The sequence below is a fragment of the Carassius gibelio genome, chromosome A21 (assembly GCF_023724105.1).
Source record: "Carassius gibelio isolate Cgi1373 ecotype wild population from Czech Republic chromosome A21, carGib1.2-hapl.c, whole genome shotgun sequence".
In the NCBI taxonomy this organism is placed as follows: domain Eukaryota; kingdom Metazoa; phylum Chordata; class Actinopteri; order Cypriniformes; family Cyprinidae; genus Carassius; species Carassius gibelio.
The window spans coordinates 22,479,603-22,500,203 of NC_068391.1; the positions used below are offsets into that span (position 1 = coordinate 22,479,603).

At 37.4% G+C, this 20,601-nt stretch overlaps 1 protein-coding gene across 1 annotated transcript in view; it reads right to left on the reverse strand.

Annotated features, from left to right (window-relative positions):
• The window catches only part of kif4 (kinesin family member 4), a 152,491-nt gene that overhangs the window by 78,610 nt on the left and 53,280 nt on the right, over positions 1–20,601 (reverse strand). Inside the window, exons 11-17 of the mRNA XM_052536367.1 lie at positions 18,480–18,612; positions 18,134–18,192; positions 17,927–18,032; positions 8,271–8,372; positions 7,063–7,248; positions 6,877–6,980; positions 6,603–6,747 (exon numbers count right to left, since the gene is read on the reverse strand). Of these exons, the coding sequence (XP_052392327.1) occupies positions 6,603–6,747; positions 6,877–6,980; positions 7,063–7,248; positions 8,271–8,372; positions 17,927–18,032; positions 18,134–18,192; positions 18,480–18,612 (835 nt within the window). The remainder of the gene's footprint in view (positions 1–6,602; positions 6,748–6,876; positions 6,981–7,062; positions 7,249–8,270; positions 8,373–17,926; positions 18,033–18,133; positions 18,193–18,479; positions 18,613–20,601) is intronic.

A 20,601-nucleotide genomic window follows, 5' to 3' on the forward strand; every position in this document is an offset into this window, starting at 1 on the left:
TTGTTCCTAGATTTTCTGTTTATATATAGTTTAGTCTGGTTAACTTTAGTTGGGGGGGGGGGTTTGTTTTGTTTAGTTTTTTTTAATTTAAGCATCTCTCTCGCTCCTTCCTCTCCTCCAATTTGTTTTCTGTCCATTATTCATTTGATATATATATTATAAATATTACTTTACTGCTTCATTCTCTTTCAAGCACTGTAAAAAGAAAACAACATTAAAACCTAAATTGCTGTCTGTTTTAGTGGCTGCAGTTTTTCTTTCCTGGTGCGTTTTCCTTTCCATGTTGAAATTCACACACAATTTTAAAATTTGTATGTTATGTCTCATAATATTCCTAGACAAAACATGATTTATTTAACTGGGGCGTAACACAGGGAAACCAGATAAAACCTCTCCCAGACCCAAAAAGTGCGCTTCTCCTCACTTGCGGTTCCCTGGAGACACTCATCACCTTGGAAACCTCATGACTCCCCTTCTGGGGGGAGTCCAATCTTCTGGCAGTTTTCTGCAACATTGTTGAAACACCCTATTTACTTGCTACATCATTAGAAGAATGCCATCTACGCTAATATTTGTCAGTTTCTCTCTTAGGTCACCGTAGCCACCAGATCCAGTCTGTATCCAGATCAGAGGGACACTGCAGTCACCCGGATCCAGTACGTATTTTTTCTCCATTCTTTCACAGATGGAGTTTCGGTTCCTTGCCGCTGTCGCCTCTGGCTCGCTTAGTTGGGGTCACTTCATCTACAGCGATGTTTAACTGAACAGAGATGACATCACTGAATTCAATGATGAACTGCCTTCACTTCGGAGCATTCCACCCATGGATGAAATGACGAAGCTTGTACTCCTAACAGGATTCAACAGGAATCTACGCATTATACATGCACCGGGACACTTAACTAGGTACCTACAGAACCAATGCAAGTAACCACTTGTTAACTATTTAGATACGCTTCTAGCCTTTGACCCCTTTTAATTAAGGTGATGTGATTCTTTGATTGTTCTTAACAGGTTGTGCTTAGCTGATGAGTAAATACTACTTTTATGCCCTACTCTCTCGCTACCTCTCACTACAGTGCACTCACTCTCTCCATTTATGCTTTCCTTGTGTTGGCATCCATATTTAATGTGTGTATGTTTGTGTGTAGTCAGATGTTGCATGATCGTCTGTATTATATTTTAATAAACATCTATATGTATTCACACTTGGTTGTCCATGTTTGTTGCTCACAGGATGAGGTCACTAACGTTTCAGTTTTGTTACATGATCTGGAAGCAATGTTTTAGTAAAATTATTTTCCGTGGCCAGAGAATTTTTTTTTTACTTCGAGTTAATATACGATTAACATTGTCTGTACTGCGGACAAACAAATAATTTTATTGTACCATTAATGCTATAATTCTACAATTCACCTCACTTTGAGATAATTTGCTACATGCTGTAATTTTACTGAAAAAAAAAGCTATTGTTTAAAACTATGTTAGCTTGAAGACACATTTGCTTTAACCCTCTTTGGTACCGTGTTGCTTCCAGGCAACATAGCCTATTTTAGGTATTTTTAACTAAACTAGAAACCTATTTAGTTGATAAAAGCTATCTCAGAGTAGGAGAGCAAATACTAATCAATAAAAATGCAGGAAGTGCACATGTCACATGACTTCATATTTTCTCTAATGAACAGTGCATTTATCATCCATATAACTGCCTACAAAAAAAATCTGAGTCACCTTCACTGGTAAGTAAAGTATTAAGAAAAACTTTACATAATATATCATTAAATTTAGGAAATTACAAAAAAACTGCATGTTGCCTTGAGGCAACATTGTATTGTAATGGCATGGCATAATGCCACGCAGGCATACTAGGTTAGAATACAAGTATATGATATGATGTAAAAAAAAAAAAAAATTAATATCTGCGCATATGATTTTCTGTAGTAATTGCTTCCTCAACTTTTAACAGGTAGGTCCTTGTGTGTTTGAGTGTGCAAATTAGGATATAGTTATTGTGATTTTGAATGTTTTACCTTGAAACAACAGTCTTTGTAATGCTTTGATATAATTCAATATGCTGGTTATGTTATATTTGTGATTTGTGAATTAGGCATAGGCCCTTAACCTTAAGCAAAAATATCACGGTTTCACTGTATTGTTGTTACTGCTCTAAAATGTTCTATTAAAAATAATAATAAAAATTCCAATGAACAATTTTTTTTCTGAGCAACATTTCCGAAATGCTTGTTGAATCGTGGGCTGTCCTGGAGCTTTTGATGTGGATAGCTGATTTGCTGCTAAAGCTACTGCTGCCCTAAAAATAAAAATAAAGACTGACAGCTTTCTTTAACCTAAATCTGTAATTACAGTTATTTCATTGTAGTTATATAATTTCATATACACATAATTTGATTTAATAATCCAATTTAATGCAAAATCAAAATGTTCTGACTATCGTTGTGAAATTCTACTACAACCCTGAACGAAACTGAATGAGACGCAGATTCACTCTCTGAAAGCAGGAGGTGCTTCTAGAACAGCAGATACATTTCCTTGGTTACCAGCTGTAAACAAAGCATTGCTGTGCTGAAACACTACTTTAATATGAATTAGGCCTATACAGAGGTGAGATGAAAAGAAAATACCATCTAAACTGAAGACAGCACCCTTCAGAAAATCATTCATATAAATCCCCAAATCAATATTGAGGATTTTCTTCCAATTGTTTGTGCATCATGATATAGCAGAAATGACTCGAACCAGACAAATTAAAGAGTCGATCAGGGCTGTGGCTGAAACATGAGCCGAATTCCTCAGTAAGTCAACAGGAAGTCTTAAAACATTCTGTGCCACAAGTCCCAAGCAAGATAACCAACCAACCAACGCTTTCACAGAACAGCTTTCAATATTGACACCACTAGAACAATTATTGACAATTTCAATTCGAAGAAGAGATTGTAAAATTTGGTGTTCGTAATGGAAATGAAACGCTGGACATCACATGTAAACCCATGAGAGTTAAAGGGGGGGTGAAATGCTATTTCATGCATACTGAGTTTTTTACACTGTCCATGTTTAGCATGGGAATCCAACTCTTTAACAAAGTTTCAAAAATTAAGTTGTACGTTTGAAGTAGTATTTCTGTTCCAAAAATACTCCTTCCGGTTTGTCACAAGTTTCGGAAAGTTTTTTTCTAGTATGGCTCTGTGTGACGTTAGATGGAGCGGAATTTCCTTATATGGGTCCTGAGGGCACTTCTCCCGGAAGAGCGCGCGCTCCCGTATAGCACAGCACTGAGAGCACAACAGACTTCACTGATCAGAGCGAGAGCGTCGCGAAATGTCACAAAAGGAGTGTGTTTTTGGTTGCCAGGGCAAGACAACCCTGCACAGATTACCTAAAGAGAAACAGCATTAAGGGACCAGTGGATGGAGTTTATTTTTACAGAGCATCAACGGAGTTGTGCAAGTGTTTGTGTTTGTTCCCCTGCATTTCGGAGATGCTTGTTTTACAAACAAGGCCCAGTTTGACGACGGATTTGCACATCGTTTATTTCTTAAGGATAATGCAGTCCCAACGAAAAAGGGTCACAATCGTGTGTTGGAACCGCATGCGGTGAGTAAAACGGCTTCAAATATCTCTGTGTTGTTAACTTAGCTGTCGACGTGTAAGCACATCAAGTAAACAACATGCAATGTTGTCATCGAACTGCACTTTCCACATGTAAATGTAGCTTAAAAAAAAAAAAAAAGAAGTGGAACTTAGTCATTTTCCAAAACCGCTAAGCAAATATATATACAGTTTCAGTACATACCACATAGAAACGTCATTGCTGATGCTGCTCTTGTTAAATTTCAGCCTCTGGATCTGATTCTGGATCATAAATATACGCTGAATCTGACTGTTAGCCATGGTTTGTTTTGGTTGGTTTTGTCCTCACGGTGGCACAGCTTCCAAACGCTATCAAAGCAAAAGCCTACTGGCGCTCGTGATTCTTTAGCTCCGCCCACACGTCACGCCTACAGACGCTCGTGTTTTTCCGGGAAAAATCGGTACAGACTATCTTTCTCTTATGAATATAATAAAACTAAAGACTTTTTGGAGTTATGAAGGATGCAGTACTACTCTATAGGTACTCAAGAATAACAGGATATTGAGTGAAAACGAGCATTTCACCCCCCCTTTAAACACTTCCTTAAACACTTCCCCCACCTAGCAGAACCAGACTGAAATTCCTGGGGGGGGGGGGGGGGGGGGCTTTTAACCTCTGGTCTCCACAGAACATCCCTATGTCAGAGAATGACACAGAAACTGTCTTTTGTATATATATATGGACCAAAATGGACTCAAAAAGACTTATAAATTAATATCAGTCCATCTCTCAACTCTGTATTCATTTATGTGTAACACACATTTGACTATCATGTTATAATCACTTATTGTGTGTCTTTTAATAACTATTGGATAGCTTAAAGATACATATCCATGTCTAGTATGTATGTATTCAAATCTGTTAGCTTGAATCTGTCCTGACCATCAGTTATTTGTCAAATGTATCATATTCTTGTTATAGGAATCATGTCCAAAATTAGACCCTGCAAGAGCGGATAAATTCGGACCACATGCCTGATAAGATAACATAATTTATGATACCCCCGAGCCAAGACAATATCTGATTGGTCAAGACAACATTTGAGGTGTGGCCAACAGGCCAGTGTAAATACTTAGGACACCATAAAATCTTGCTTTTAGTTGTTAGCTTTGCTTCTGCTACTAGTCATGCCTGCTTTTAGTTGTAAGCTTTGCTTCTGCTACTAGTCATGCCTGCTTTTAGTTCTAGCCTTGCTTTTACTATCAGTCATGCCAGCTTTTAGTATGCTTTTAGCTTTGCTACCTTGCTTTAGCCTTTAGCCATGCTTTTAGTAATCACTTTTAGCTGTTCTTTGAGCGCGGTTCCAGCATGCTTCAGCCTGCCTGCTGCTACTTAGCCACGATGAGAAGAAACACCACCCAGTTTCATCAAACTTTACGTCTTTTCTTTTCCGTTTGAGAGTTTCATGTTCTGAGTTAAGTTTTGTAACGCCATCTGACCTCGACTGCCCGTTCAACTTCAACCAGCGCACACAACTCTGCATCTTCAGCCAACGCCCCACCACGGGCTTCCCAAGACGTCACTTCAACGACTACTGAACTACCAGCCAATCAGCGACATCGGGATACCCCTTTTAACGACAACAAAGGGGATTCCCTTTTCACAGGAGAGGCAAGTAACTTTACCTCCAGACTGTGACCTTTACTGGTGTATCTATTATAATTTTAACCTCATTGAGGAACTCAATGTGAGGGCTAATTACATTATTGATGGTTGTTCATGTCTATGCAATTTAGCGTATTGCTGTAACCTGGGATTCCACATTTCCATTCTCTCAAACTCATCTTTCCCTAACTTTCGATCTTCCTGCAACTTGTGTGAATGTGTGAGTGTGTGCGTTTATGTGTTAGATTAGTTTATGTGTCTTAGATTTATCTAATAAAGCCTTATTCATATTGAAAAGAGAAGTATCTTGTGTTTTGTGCTTACAAGTTAATGTCTTAAACTGCCGATCTTTGTTACTGTGCTAATTGATAGTGTTTTCACTATAGTTTGGATATTAATATCCAGCGCAGATCTGATGTTAAATGGCTCGTTCAGTGAATCACAGGGTGTCTCAGTGATCAGCCGTGAAACAGTGATTCTGTTCAAATTCCCTTTAAAATCTTAAACGATTCCCTTTGAGCTAAATTGACCCGTTTCCCTTTCAATGAAAAGTAAATTATCTGCGTGCTGTAGTATCTTTCTCTTTGTGTCTGTCTTCAGCGTCTCTGGTCTGGACTTCATATTTTCACAAATTACATTTTGGAAAATTATTGCATTGCAACTCTGTTTGTGCAAGTCCAATACAGATACGAGCTGCAATAAAACATAAAATGGCCAATTGACGATCGTGTCATTTGACTGCTCGCACCAACAGGAGGGGGAGGGGTTGTTACTCTCTATGCTGCACACAGCCTGAAGAATTCCTACACTTTCAGTCTTTGAGGAAACATGAAAAACAATGCATACTGTAGAAACGGTATAACAGAAAATGTTAGTGGTTTTCAAACAGTGAAATTTACAAATTGTGGAAATCGGTAATCACTCAGCCCATATCAACAATGGTACAATGTTGCCTGAAAGCAACAGCTGGATATGAAATTTTATTAAATATGAGATGTGTAATATATTAAATGTATACATCTGGATGTTCAGGTGTAGGGTTACAATAATATTTTAAATAAATATTTATTTTTTCCTACATGAAAATGTCAAATGTTTAAATTTGTCCATTGTGGTACAATGTTGCTTTGAGGCAACAAACTTTTAATACATACATTTTAAAATTATGAAAATGTTTATGGATACTATAGTAGTGTCCAATTCTAAGCAGGAAAGGCATCACAGATATTCTTTTTTCCTTATTGATATCATATTGCATACTATATAGACCCTTTTTGTCTTTGTCTTTTTTGATAAAACCTCCCATTCCTAATCTACAGATTAAAGATATGAAGGTTTGTAAACAAACCTGTATCTCATGGTTGAGTTTAGCTACATTGCGCACAGATGATTCTTTGAGCTTAAGCAGCTTAGACTGATCTTGAAGCTTCTTCTTTAACTCAGTAATTTGACCTTCCAGCTCCTGAAGTCTCTTCCTGCGTTGTTCACTCAGTCTAGAGTGAAACAATACAATACAAGACAAGACAATAGAAATGAAAAACTATCATCAACATTTCATTATTTTGCAGCAGTAAAACTGGCAGTTCATGTTTGGAGAGAAACAGGCACAGATATTGAGTTACTTGGCCTGATTGGTGTCCTTCTTGGCAGACTGCAGAGCCTTGACGAGATCTTCCTTTTCTTTCTGCAGTGAGCCAACCGAAGCCTGCAGACTTTGAATATTGTCCTGGAGATGTGAAACAAACATTTCAACACCACTTACATGGGATTCACCAATATAATTTTTACAATTTGGTTTTCAGCCTTACCTGAAATTCTGTTTGAATGGGCTCCAAATGATTATCATTCTGACACATCTTCTTGACAAAAGCCTCTTTTAGCGCCAAAACTTTATTGAGCTCAATCAGTTCCTTCGACATCTGAGCCTGTCGCAGTGCATGCTGGGCTGTGTAGGCTTCTGGTGAGTTTTTGGCTTGAGGATCAGCACAGACTTCCTAAATTGTTATGAATGATTGAATAAATTAGTTTAAAAATTAAGATTCATCATCACAAATACCTTGACTAGACATCAGTTGGGCATATTAGAAAAAGGTGCAACATTGTAAACTACACTCAAATGCAAAAATGATAATTACATTGGGGAAAATATTTATTTGATTCTCTGCCGATTTTGTAAGTTTGCCCACTTACAAAAAAATTAAGGGTCTGTAATTTGTATGGTATTTTTATTTTACCATATAGAGACAGAATGTACATATGGTTAGGTTATAGTTTGAATTTTGTTTTTTGTTTTTACAAAATAGATTTTTGGAATTGGAATGTTACCAGGCATGGGCTGGGCATGTACCAATGTGACATGTGGGCAAAAAAAAATAAATAAAACCTGTGACAGCTTGTTTTGAGACACTGTTTCTGATTCATGGAGATATATATATATAATGGCAACCACCTCAGACTGTATTGGTTTCATAAGGATTACATAAAGAATATACATTTTTGACTTGAATTGGTTAATTTAAATGTAGACACAAAGTATTCTACAGACATATTTCCCACATCTGTGTGTCAATTATTAGTTAAGTTTTGGTTTATTTTTGTGACGTGTTTCAGGAAGAAGTTCAAGGACACAGATGGCAGGAAGCACATCCTGTTTGTTTTGTTTATTTTTTCAAAGGCACAGTGTTTTGTTATTGTCAGTGAATGCAAATAAAAGACGACCCTTAACAGATTTAATTGATGTCTTAGTATTATCTGTATCGGAGTATTTTAGGGTCTTTTCTCTGTTATCTGGAAAAACTACAAGTGAACTTACACAGAGGGTTAAAGATGCTGCATTTGACAATGAATTTAGATATTTCAATATTGATTTTAGAAATGTTGAAATTATTTACACTAATAACGCAAGTAGTTAATAAGTTACTAATTAAATTACCTAAAAATGAACAGTAATCCCTTACTTTATTTTTACAGTGGATACGTAATTTAATTACAGTAACACCCAACAATGAATACATACCACTGGTGGACCACTGGTAGAACACCCTGTGTGTAATTCCAGAGCTGAAGGACTGCCTGAAGTCATCCCATCAATGGTGGCAGCAATCCCTGCACTCTCATTCTGTTGGACCAAGTCATAAGATTTAAATGCAAAACCTTAAAATCACTGTAAAATAATGACAATGAAATTCCAATAATCATAACACATTCAGGGGTCAGTTCTTCATACCTCCCTTAATACATCTTAACGATTTGACATGTTAGTTATTTTAACCCTGATAACATTTACATGTATTAATTTAGCTGATGCTTTTATCCAAAGCGACTTTTGCTATATATGTCAGGAGCAACTCAGGTCGCACACCTCTGGAGCAACTAGGGGTTACTAGGGGTTGTCTTGCTTAGGGACACATTGGTGTCGCACAGTGGATTTGAACCTGGGTCTCTAACACCAAAGGCATGTGTCTTATCCATTGCACAACTACCACCCTACCACTGGGAAGAAACACTCACTCCCAGGTGAGAAATACTGATAACTGATCTCTGGCTAATTTGGTTCTTTAAACAAGTTAGTGGTTTTGACAAAAATATCTGTAAATTAATAGTACTTGGTGGAGAAACACTCGTTGGCCAGCACATCTTCAGTGTGCTGGCTGAGGGAATGAGGTTATTCAACATTTTACATTACATCACAGTCATTTGCAACCCAATGCAGTGAAATCGCCGTCGACCAAGGCCGATTGATAGTTGTTTTGTATTTCTTTCATTTCCAAATAATCGCACCAAAAGTTTTCACCTTACCAAGCTTCTTGTTGATGGTCTTGTAACCCATTCTAGCCTTATGCAGATTTACAAACTTGACTTTGACATACTTTGACAGCTGTTTAGCCTTGCCCATGGTGGTGGGAGAGGTTGGATTGGAAGATACCGATTGTGGACAGGTGTCTTCTACACCTAACGAGGTGAGATTAGGAGTTACTTCTTAAAAGTGTCAGATTTTCAGATCGGTGTTCCACATGGGCACATAACCAATCTGAGGGAGCCAGAATTCTTCCTGGTTGGTAGGGGATCAAATACTTATTTCACTCACTGAAATGCAAATCGATTTCTAACCTTTATATAATGCGTTTTTAGAATTTATGTAGATTATGCAACATTTGAAGAATTAATGTTTTATAATTATTGGAGATTAAATATTATATATATATATATATATATATATATATATATATATATATATATATATATATATATATATATATATATATATACACATACACACACATACACACACACACAATAAAATAAGGAGAGGGTGGACTTCTATTATATGGTGGTTTACACACCATACAAGCATCTGGACAAGCATTTATATTCAAACAGCATGTAAAAGTAAATTTTACATAATAGGGTCCATTTAAACAAGATTGCCACTACCATGGTGTAGCATTTACTACTGTATTTATTTCTGTTAAAAGTAAAGCAGTTCAGAGCTGATATATTTGAGTGGAAGTTGGGACTTTTATTATTTGTATATTCATATCTTATTCTCAATGAGGGTGACGAGTTACATTCAAGGAATTTTAAGACGTGAAGAAATTATTTTCATGGGGGAAATGTCAATTTTATCATCAACAATAAGTTTGAAGGGATCAAATTAAAATGACTGCAGTGGGACTTTAATTTCAAGACAATGCAAATTAATTTGCATGAAGATTCTCCGCATTGGCTTTTCAACAGCATTCCACTAGAATCAGGTACAGTTGTATAAACTGCTTAGACCAGTCTTAAAATGTTAGTCATCTAATTGTTTTTCTTCAAACTGGTCATTAACTTTTGTTAATTCAGTTACAAAATGGTAGATTGGTTTAATTTGGAACTGAAAGGTAAGACTGATTTCTAGGTTAACTGCTAGTTGGTCAAACTAGCTCTTAACACAGCAGCTATGTTTATTCAACTGGTCACAGACCAGATCTCAGTTTCTTTACAATCACAAACATTAGCTATTCTTACAATGCCCTTATGAATGGCATGAATGACGTAGAGATGCAGCAGAACAAACCATTTGCGACGCACTTTTAAAAGGTAAGACGTTTAAATAATAAGATTGAATATTATCAGTACATCTTAATAACAATAAATTGCAAATTAAAACCTTCTAGTAGATTATCACTCATTAAATGAGTAGATTTAAGGGATGTTATCAGATAACTAACAGATTAGGCCAGGATTGGAGCTGAATAAAGTTAGTAACGAACACCCTATTAATTGTAAAAAATTTTCTCTTAATTCAGTTTCATCCATCTTGTTTGGAATTAGAAAAAAATGAGCCTAAACATATTTTTTTGCAGGGTGGGGAAAGTTAGCTAACGTTATAAAGCCTATTACGTTAGTTCAATATAACGTGTGACAGCGGTTAGTGGAAGTGGTAAAAATGAGGTTATAACGTTATTTTTACACGTATTAAATTCCTTAATAATAAAATGCACCCTATTGATATAAATTTAGAGTGAATTGAGTTTGCAAAAACATGGGTGGAGTGTTTTTAGTCATTGTGATTCATTGACTATTACCGGTCTATTTTATATAATAAAACTGTATTATATACTTAAACTTGTTAGTGTATAAAAGTAACATGCTGTAACATTCTGTGGGTGCTGGTAGGTGCAGGATTAGTGGTGCCACTGCACTGTTCTGGGATGGAGCATCAGTGATGATGCAGGTCAGGAGAGCTGAGGGGACCTTTTTTTTTTGATAGCTGCATTTTCATTCTTTTTTTTCTTAGTGCTGCCTTTGCATTGTTTGATTTTATTTTATTTTTCTTGTCTCTTAAATTTTTTTAATAGACCCAGGTAACTGGCTGATGGTTCACTGGAATGCTGACTGCTGCTGGCTGACTGGGCAGTGTCACCTGTCCCTGTCTCTCCTCTCTAGCCATGTCCTTTTTCTTCACTGTCACTTTCCCTTCTCTGAGTGTCCTCATTCTTTTTTCCTCAACCTTTGAAACCGATTGAATCAGAATCAGAATCAGAATGAGCTTTATTGCCAGGTATGTACACATACGAGGAATTTGTTTTCGTGACAGAAGCTCCGCAGTACAACAGAATGACAGCGACAGAACATAAAACACATAATAAAATAATAAAAAATACAAATATGTAGACAGTGAATGACAATATACAAATGACAATTGTAGGCAAGTATATTACAAAATGAAGTTATGTATGTACATATATATTGTGTGCAAAATTTAAGTGTATACTAAGTATGTGTGTTAGATAAATAAAGTGTGTGTGTATATAAATATAAAGTGTAGTGTGTCCGCCGTTATTATAAGCTGTTCATAAGATGGATTGCCTGAGGGAAGAAACTGGTCCTGTGTCTGGTCGTTCTAGTGCTCAGTGCTCTGTAGCGTCGACCAGATGGCAACAGTTCAAAGAGGGAGTGTGCTGGATGTGAGGGGTCCAGAGTGATTTTGACAGCCCTTTTTCTCACTCTGGATAAGTACAGTTCTTGAATAGTTGGGAGGGTTGTACCGATGATTCGCTCAGCAGTCCGGACTACCCTCTTTAGTCTTCTGAGGTCAGATTTAGAAGCTGAGCTGAACCAGACAGTTACTGAAGTGCAGAGGATGGATTCAATGATGGTGGAGTAGAACTGTTTCAGCAGCTCCTGTGGCAGGTTAAACTTCCTCAGCTGGCGGAGAAAGTACAACCTCTGCTGGGCCTTTTTCACAATGGAGTCAATGTGAATGTCCCACTTCAGGTCCTGAGAGATAGTGGTGCCCAGGAACCTGAATGACTCCACTGCAGTCACAGGGCTGTTCATGATGGTGAGTGGGGGGAGTGCAGGGGGGTTTCTCCTGAAGTCCACGATCATCTCCACTGTTTTGAGGGTGTTAAGCTCCAGGTTGTTGAGACTGCACCAGACAGCCAGCTCTTTTACCTCCTGTCTGTAAGCAGACTCGTCACCGTCCTGAATGAGGCCGATGAGTGTGGTGTCATCTGCAAACTTCAGGAGCTTGACAGAGAGGTCCTTAGATGTGCAATCATTAGTGTACAGGGAGAAGAGCAGTGGGGAGAGAACGCAGCCCTGGGGAGCTCCGGTGCTGATTGTACGGGTGCTGGATGTGTATTTTCCCAGCCTCACTAGCTGCTGCCTGTCTGTCAGGAAGCTGTTGATCCACTGACAGACGGAGGTGGGCACGGAGAGCTGATTTAGTTTGGGCAGGAGGAGGTTTGGGATGATCGTGTTGAAGGCCGAGCTGAAGTCCACAAACAGGATCCTCACATAAGTCCCCGGTCTGTCTAGGTGTTGCAGAACATAATGCAGTCCAATTTTACTGCATCGTCCACAGACCTGTTTGCTCTGTAGGCAAACTGAAGAGGATCCAGCAAGGGCCCAGTGATGTCCTTCAGGTGGCCCAGCACCAGTTTTTCAAATGACTTCATGACTACAGACGTTAGAGCCACAGGCCTGTAGTCATTTAGTCCTGTAATTTTGGGTTTCTTAGGGATGGGGATGATGGTGGAACGTTTGAGGCATGAAGGGACTTCGCACAGCTCCAGCGATCTGTTGAAGATCTGTGTGAAGATGGGGGCCAGCTGGTCAGCACAGGATTTCAGACAGGCTGGTGTAACACAATCTGGGCCTGGTGCTTTTTTCCTTTTCTGCTTCCGGAAGACCTGGCGCACCGCATCCTCGCTGATCTGAATTGCAGGTGTGGGGGAGAGGGGGGATGCAGGAGGTGAGAATGGTGAGAGTGCTTGATTGGAGAGGTGTTCAGGATGGGTTGCAGGAGCTGTTAATGGTGTGAACGGTAGTTTGGAGAGGCATTCAGGGCTGGTTGCAGGAGTTGTGAAGGGGTTGAATGTTTTTGTGGGGAGGCGTTCAGGGCAGGTGATGGGTGTTCTTTCAAACCTGCAGTAAAACTCGTTCAGATCGTCTGCCAGTCGTTGATTCTCTACAGTGCTGGGGGGTGGTGTCTTGTAATTGGTGATCTTCTTTAGACTTTTCCACACTGATGCGGAGTCGTTGGAAGTGAACTGAGTCCTTATTTTTTCAGAATAATTCCTCTTTGCCACTTTTATCTCCTTTTCCAATGTGTATTTAGCCTGTTTATACAAGACATTGTCCCCCTTCACGTAAGCATCTTCTTTGGCCTGACGGAGCTGTCTGAGTTTTGCAGTGAACCACGGTTTGTCATTATTGTAAATTAGTTGAGTCTTTGTAGGAATACACATATCCTCACAGAAACTGATATATGATGTTACGGTCTCTGTGAGTTCATCCAGATCGGTGGTAGCAGCTTCAAAAACACTCCAATCAGTGAGGTCAAAACAAGATTGTAAATCCTGCTCTGCTTCATTAGTCCATCTTTTTACAGTCCTTGATACAGGTTTAGCTGATTTTAGTTTCTGCCTGTAGGACGGTATTAGATGAACCAGAAGGTGATCAGAACGTCCCAAAGCTGCTCGTGGAACAGAGTGAAATGCATCCTTTATTGTGGTGTAACAGTGATCCAATATATTACTGTCTCTTGTGGGACAAGTAACATGCTGTCTGTATTTTGGCAGTTCACGGGACAGATTGGCTTTATTAAAGTCCCCGAGAATGATTAAAACAGAGTCCGGGTGTTGTTGTTCTGTCTCTGTGATCTGATCAGCGAGTTTCTGTAAAGCTGAGCTCACATGCGCTTGAGGATGGATGTAAACACTGACCAGAATGAACGAGTGAAACTCCCGCGGCGAATAGAACGGCTTGCAGTTAATGAAGAGTGTTTCGAGATTTGAGCAGCACGTCTTCTTTAACACAGTTACATCTGTACACCACCGTTCATTGATGTAAAAGCATGTCCCGCCACCACGCGATTTCCCCGTTGATTCTGTGTCACGATCCGCTCTAAACAGCTGAAAGCCCGGCAGATGGAGCGCGCTGTCCGGTATGGTGTCATTCAGCCAGGTTTCCGTGAAACACAGAGCAGCAGAGTGTGTGAAATCCTTATTTGTCCGAGAAAGCAGAAGGAGTTCGTCCGTTTTGTTGGGTAGAGAGCGGAGATTTGCCAGATGGATGCTAGGCAACGGCGTTCGAAATCCGCGCTTCCTGAGTCTGACGAGCGCTCCCGCTCGCTTCCCCCGTCTGCGCGTCCTGAAGCGCTTGATCAGCGCCGCCGCTCCTCCGATAACAACGTTCAGTAAAACGTCTGAATAATTGAAATCCGGTAAAATATCCTGTGGTGTGTTCTGCCGAATGTTCAGCAGTTCTTCCCTTGTGAAACTGATGGCAGGAATATAACTAAAGACAGGACAAACTAACAAAAACACAAAAACATATGCGGAGCTCGTCACGGAGGCAGCCATCCTGTATCGGCGCCAGACGGAAAAACCGTATTGAGGCAGAATACATGGTATTGCTAATTTTAAATATTGAAAATATCACATCACTTTACTTCAACTAGCACGAGTTTGTACTTATTATATATGAATCACCTGAAATAACATAGCTGTAATCAGCAGCCATTTCTTGTATGTTCACAGGTCTAGGGGTGCATCGTCGAGCAGTGCCCTCCTTTTTTTGACCACAGGACGATGTACAAAGATTGTGGGAATAGCATCTGGTCTCAGCCTTCTCTTGAATTTTTTGGTCATGACAAATTGTTTGCCTCAATGTGCCTTGCAGAGTAACTTGAGTTTAGTTTCCACACACAACTTTTTTTTTGCCTACCCACATACAGTACATATCACATGGTGGTTAAATGCACAGTTATAGGTAACACTGATGACTCCCTGCAAATGTCTCACCATGAGTCTCCGCTCCCTGGGTTTTGCAAGGCTTTGCTTGTTCCTTATTTCTAGTAAATCATTTTCAATGTAAAAAAAAAAGTGCAAATAAATGTAAGTAAAATTACCTAACAATTTTTTGTTGTTGTAATTTTTATTTATATTTAGATTGCTCCTGCTGACTTGAGCCAACCATTATTTTCTCCTCTCCATGTCAGCGGAGCAGCCATACATTTGCACACCTTTCTCTGACCAAGTGGAGCATCCCCATGCAGCACAGTAAACCATGGTGGATACTATGCAAGGACAACATGAAAGAAAGGACACATACAAAATGCTTGGCATGCTATTAAATTTCTTAGAAATGTATTCATGAATTGCTGTAAATGGTTAATTGTATTTATTTGAATAAAAATACAAAGAAAAAGTAATCTTGTAATATATAATTACAATTTAAAAAAACTTTTTTCTATTTTAAAATGTAATATACTCCTGTGATGCCAACCTGAATTTTCAGCATCATTACTTTTGAATGGCAGTGTACATGTTTATATGAGAGTATGCTTAAGTTGTTTTAAACCTGAATATATTGTGTACATAAGTATTGTAAAAACTATACTAGATATATTATTTATAATACATAATTATATTACTATATGTAATTGTAAGAATTATAAACAGTAAGCTTAATTTTACATTTATTTAACATGCTAATTACTGCTGCTAACAGTTAATTGACGCATAGTGTGGTGCGAACTGAAAATCACCTGTCACCAGCCTGTCATCAATATGACATTAGTTAACATGAGATCAGTGAAAAAAAGGACAATATGTAACGTAAAAAGGCAACAGCAACCCGTGTTTATACAACTTAACTTAACGTTAGCCTGAAATACGTTTTTAAAATAACGGTAATTGAACACTAATCCTCAAATATTACCAGATTTGATTTTAAAAACAACATTGCTGTAACTACATACTCATGCTACATACATATGTCGGTGTGTTGTATAAATATATAAAATAAATGCATTTATTGACTCCTTATTACCAGAAATCGCAGTTCTGTCACTCTACTCTATCAGTTTGAATGAACGTGTTCACCAAATCGAACTGAATCTTTTGAAGCGGTCCGCGTCTCCAATAAGTATTAATCCACAAAAAACTGTTAACTTTTTAATGTGGCTGACACTCCCTCTGAGTTAAAACAAACCAATATCCTGGAGTAATTCATGTACTCAACCAGTACACTGACTGAACTGCTGTGAAGAGAGAACTGAAGATGAACATCGAGCCGAGCCAGATAATGAACGAATGATTGACTCTCTTACCCCACACATGCACGATAATATAGTGTATCGTTGATCTCATGGGCTGACCATATGAGGATTTGAAAAATGACCATATCACCCAACACTAGTGTAAATAAAAAATTTAATTCAATATATTTGGTAAATATTTTTCCTCAAACGGGTCGGGGGGAATAGACGTCTCAGAAAAATGGTTACAGGAATCAAATTTTTCATGGTATCTTCTTCAGATTTTAAATAGAAACTCTTGGCTTTCAACCCATTACTTTTCTGGATTGCTCCAGGATTGATTTAATGTATTTTTATATAAAAAATAATAATAATAATAATAAAATCAGTGTGGTACAATTGTTTCAAGGCACTTCAGTGTCTATAGCTTGTTATATGTTTGAGCATTATCAACTCTGGATGATGGATAGTAATGGCCAAATGGTCTTCTTTCCAAAGACACCAAAATTGTGTGTGTAGAACAGTCAGGAACTGTTACATTTTAAGTTAGGTAGATAATTTTCAGCTGTGAGTTCCAAAATGGGATGTGCAGGTTTACAGGTTAAACAAACCAAAAAGATCCATTGAATTAAATGTCTTCATTTGATAACCAGAAAACTTTAAATACACAACACAGACTTTCTGGAAGAAAAAAAAAAAACTTAATTTCATAGAGCCCTATAATTGTAGCTTGTTTCTTTTTTTCTTCTTCTTTTATTAATGCAACTGATTGGACATGCTTTTTGATTATTAAAATTAAATCATTAAAACTGAAACCAGAAAAGTTGATTGGAAAAACTGAATTTGGAGAAAAATAAAATTGAATTTGGGATAATAAATCTTTGCAGTGCCTTACATGTAGCAACATGAAGTCATATCTTAACTCCACAAAATTGTACAGACATTGTGGTTGGCTCTCTTCTTTAGAAAGTTTACATGTCTAGTCCTACTACAGGTGCTCATGTCTTCTCTTTTCTCTCTCCTACTTTGGCAGGAACTTACAGAATTTCATCAGAGTCTTTGTTGTCACATTTCCAGTGCATTTCCAGCACATTTCCAGGATGCACTGTTGTAGCCATTCATCAAGCCATTCCTAGTTTCAAGTCAAAGACCACAACACTTCCACCTTTATTCACGCTTAAAACTACACTTCCACCTTTATTCACGCTTAAAACGTTCTGTAAATAAACTTCGTAATTAGAAAAAAGAAAACTGACTACTAATGGTTTCAAGTCCAAAGCGAATCACATTCTGCTTGCATTCACCTGTTAGCTTGGCTTCCTCCATATTGGCATTGTCATCTTTTTTCGGCTGAAGTAATTGCATCCTCGATTATACTTTATTCGGTTCCTATCCTTTGATTAATAATGGCTGTCTCACTTCATATTTCTGCAATCATATTCATTTTAATCTAAACATGAATTTAGGGTGATAAACATGACTGACTATGGGGAGCTACTGATTACATGGACTCCCACATCATTTGAACTGGAAGTCCTATTCCAGTCTTCCAAAAAAAATAATTAATTAAATGTTGAGTAAATAATTAAAAACAAAATACATTCTCCACCAAATCCCAGAAATTCCAGTTCTATTACCTGCAGTTCTTTGATAAGCTTCTGAAGGTTCCCGATCACCTCTATATTCTCCTTCAGTTCCTGGTCTTCTAGGGTTTCCACAATCTTCTGTAGGTCCACCTTACACCTGAAACAGTGAAAAACCTTTTCATTACTGAGATTTTGTTCAGATTTCTAAACATTCTTGAACCTCACCGGTCCACAGGTTGGAAAAATATTGATACATACGCTGCATGTTGCCTTAACTCCTCCAGCTTACTTTGCAGTTTCTCATTTGTCTGCTCCATCTAAAACAACAGCCAAACAATTAATCAAAAAGTAAGAAAAATTGTTTAACCATACAATATAGAAATGTGATGGCAAAAATAGCCAAAGCTTTTGTATTGCCAAACATAAATCACACCAGAATCAAGGTCAATGATGGGTGAATGAACAGTGATTAAACTGTATTTAGAAATTTTTTATTTTACCAGCAAACCATGCAGAACATTGGTCATTTTGAGCATCAAACACAGATAATGAATAAACTAACATTCCCTTAACCACACAGATGATGATTTCCCAAAAGTCCTACCATGATGATCCTTTCAAACATGAGAGCCGTCTGTCCTACAGCCTCACTCAGTTCTCGACTCAGCTTGCCGTTTTCACCTTGCAAACAGCGATTCTGCTCCAGGATGTTTGACACATTCTCTGCTGGCTCAGACCTACAAATCAAACACATCTTGATGAATTAATCTAATGATTTGAAAACATATGACTACAAAAGTCAATCAATAAACCATGTGAGCAACAACACTATAGTGCAATCACTCCCTGGTGGTTTTAGTAAAATATTGCATGGTGGGCAAATGCATTTATGCCGGTAAAAATAAAAATAAAAATGGTGATGGTGATGGTGGACGTCATGTTGCTGATAACAGATATTGTGTAAGCCTGTTGCCATGATCTGTTTTAGGCTTAAAGTATCATTACTTTTATAAGTTATCCTAATGAGGTTTTTAAAGTTACATTCTAATATCATGGAGATTCATTCCTACAGTTTATGAATGGCGAGAATGAGAAAGTGCGTGAGCTAACCTGCATGTTTTTGGATTGTGGGGGAAATGGAAGATTTGAACTCTGATATGATAAACATTTAATATAGCTGTAAATGTATCTTAGCTTAGTTTAAAGGTGGAAAAATATTTATTTGCCATGCAGGCCACATTGCGAGTAAAATATTATTATTATTGTTATGTAATTTATAGACGCCTTTCATGGCACTCAAGGAAACCTCACTTGAATTATCTTGAATACATTGCAGCTGAAAAATGACACTTGTTCAGCAGTGTGTGTGTGTGTGTACATAAAGCAATGATCACACACAATTTCTTCCATGTTTTAATTTTAATAGTAAAAAAAAAAGTTTAATGTTTACTCATTTTAAGACAAATTAAATGTTTTATGCCTTTATTTGATAACCAGATACACAACAGAATTTCTGAGGAAAAAGAAAACATTTAATAAGGCTATTTGAAGAAAAAATGTGAATGAATTAAGTTGTTTTTATGCATTCAAATAATTAGACATGCTACAACACAGAATTTGGTATAAAACAATAAAAAATATGGTGAAAAAATTTCATAGGTCCCTAACCATGTCATTTTTTTCAAACTTTAAATAAACAGATGTGACATTGTAGAAGTTCCATGATTTTAATTACTTAGACTTGCTTCTGATAAAATGTAATTTAACAAATAAAAAGGATTTTAGAAAATTCTGAACGGAACTTAGGAAAAAAATAAAACATTTCATAGGGCCCTATATTTAAAGCTGCGGTAGGTAACTTTTGATGCTCTAGCGGTTAATAAACAGAACTGCTTGCGTCTTGCGGAAGAACATCGTAGCCGGAACTACTTCAGCTGATTCAGGACAAGCTAAAAACACGGTTTGGAAAATGGATTCATGGTGTACTCGCTTATTATATACATTTTTTTAAATTTTGAACACAAAAAAAGTTACGGACCGCAGCTCTGATGGTTGGTTTCTTACCGGAGCGGTCCGTAACTGAAAATGGCAATATGACCACTGGGAGGAGCCAGAGGAGCTTGATTTTTTCACAGATTATCGGTCTCATATTCTACTGTCAGGACATAATGACAGGTTTAACAAATATATAAAAAAATATATTTTTACAAAAGTAACCTACTGCAGCTTTAACACACGATTACAATATGGTTTGTATGTTATTTTAATGAGATTTGGGGTGTTTTCTTAACAATAAAGAAAGTTTACATGAGAAATACCTAGCTGGTCTAAATAGGTTATTACAACTTGATGCTGGATTGAAGTAAATCGAATATTAAGTAAAACTTACTATTAATTTTATAAAATATCTTAGCTTAGTGCTATTGTTAGCTAAAGCACCTGTTACCCTGTTGCGATTGCATTTCATGATGTATCAGAAGAATTTACGCAAGGTTAAGAAAATATTTTGTTTTCTAGAAAGACACTTTAAGTGGATAAATGTATATTGGATCAAAGCAATGTGGACCAGGATAATATAAGGAGTGGATAAAGATTTTCAGTCTCTTGAAATGTTTAACAACCTAATGTTATATGTTCACCTATACAAAAGGGCCCCTTTAAGCTGGTTTGTTTCATTTAAGTTCATTTTCAACAGATTTGTTTTTGTAAAATGTAATGTCATTTTC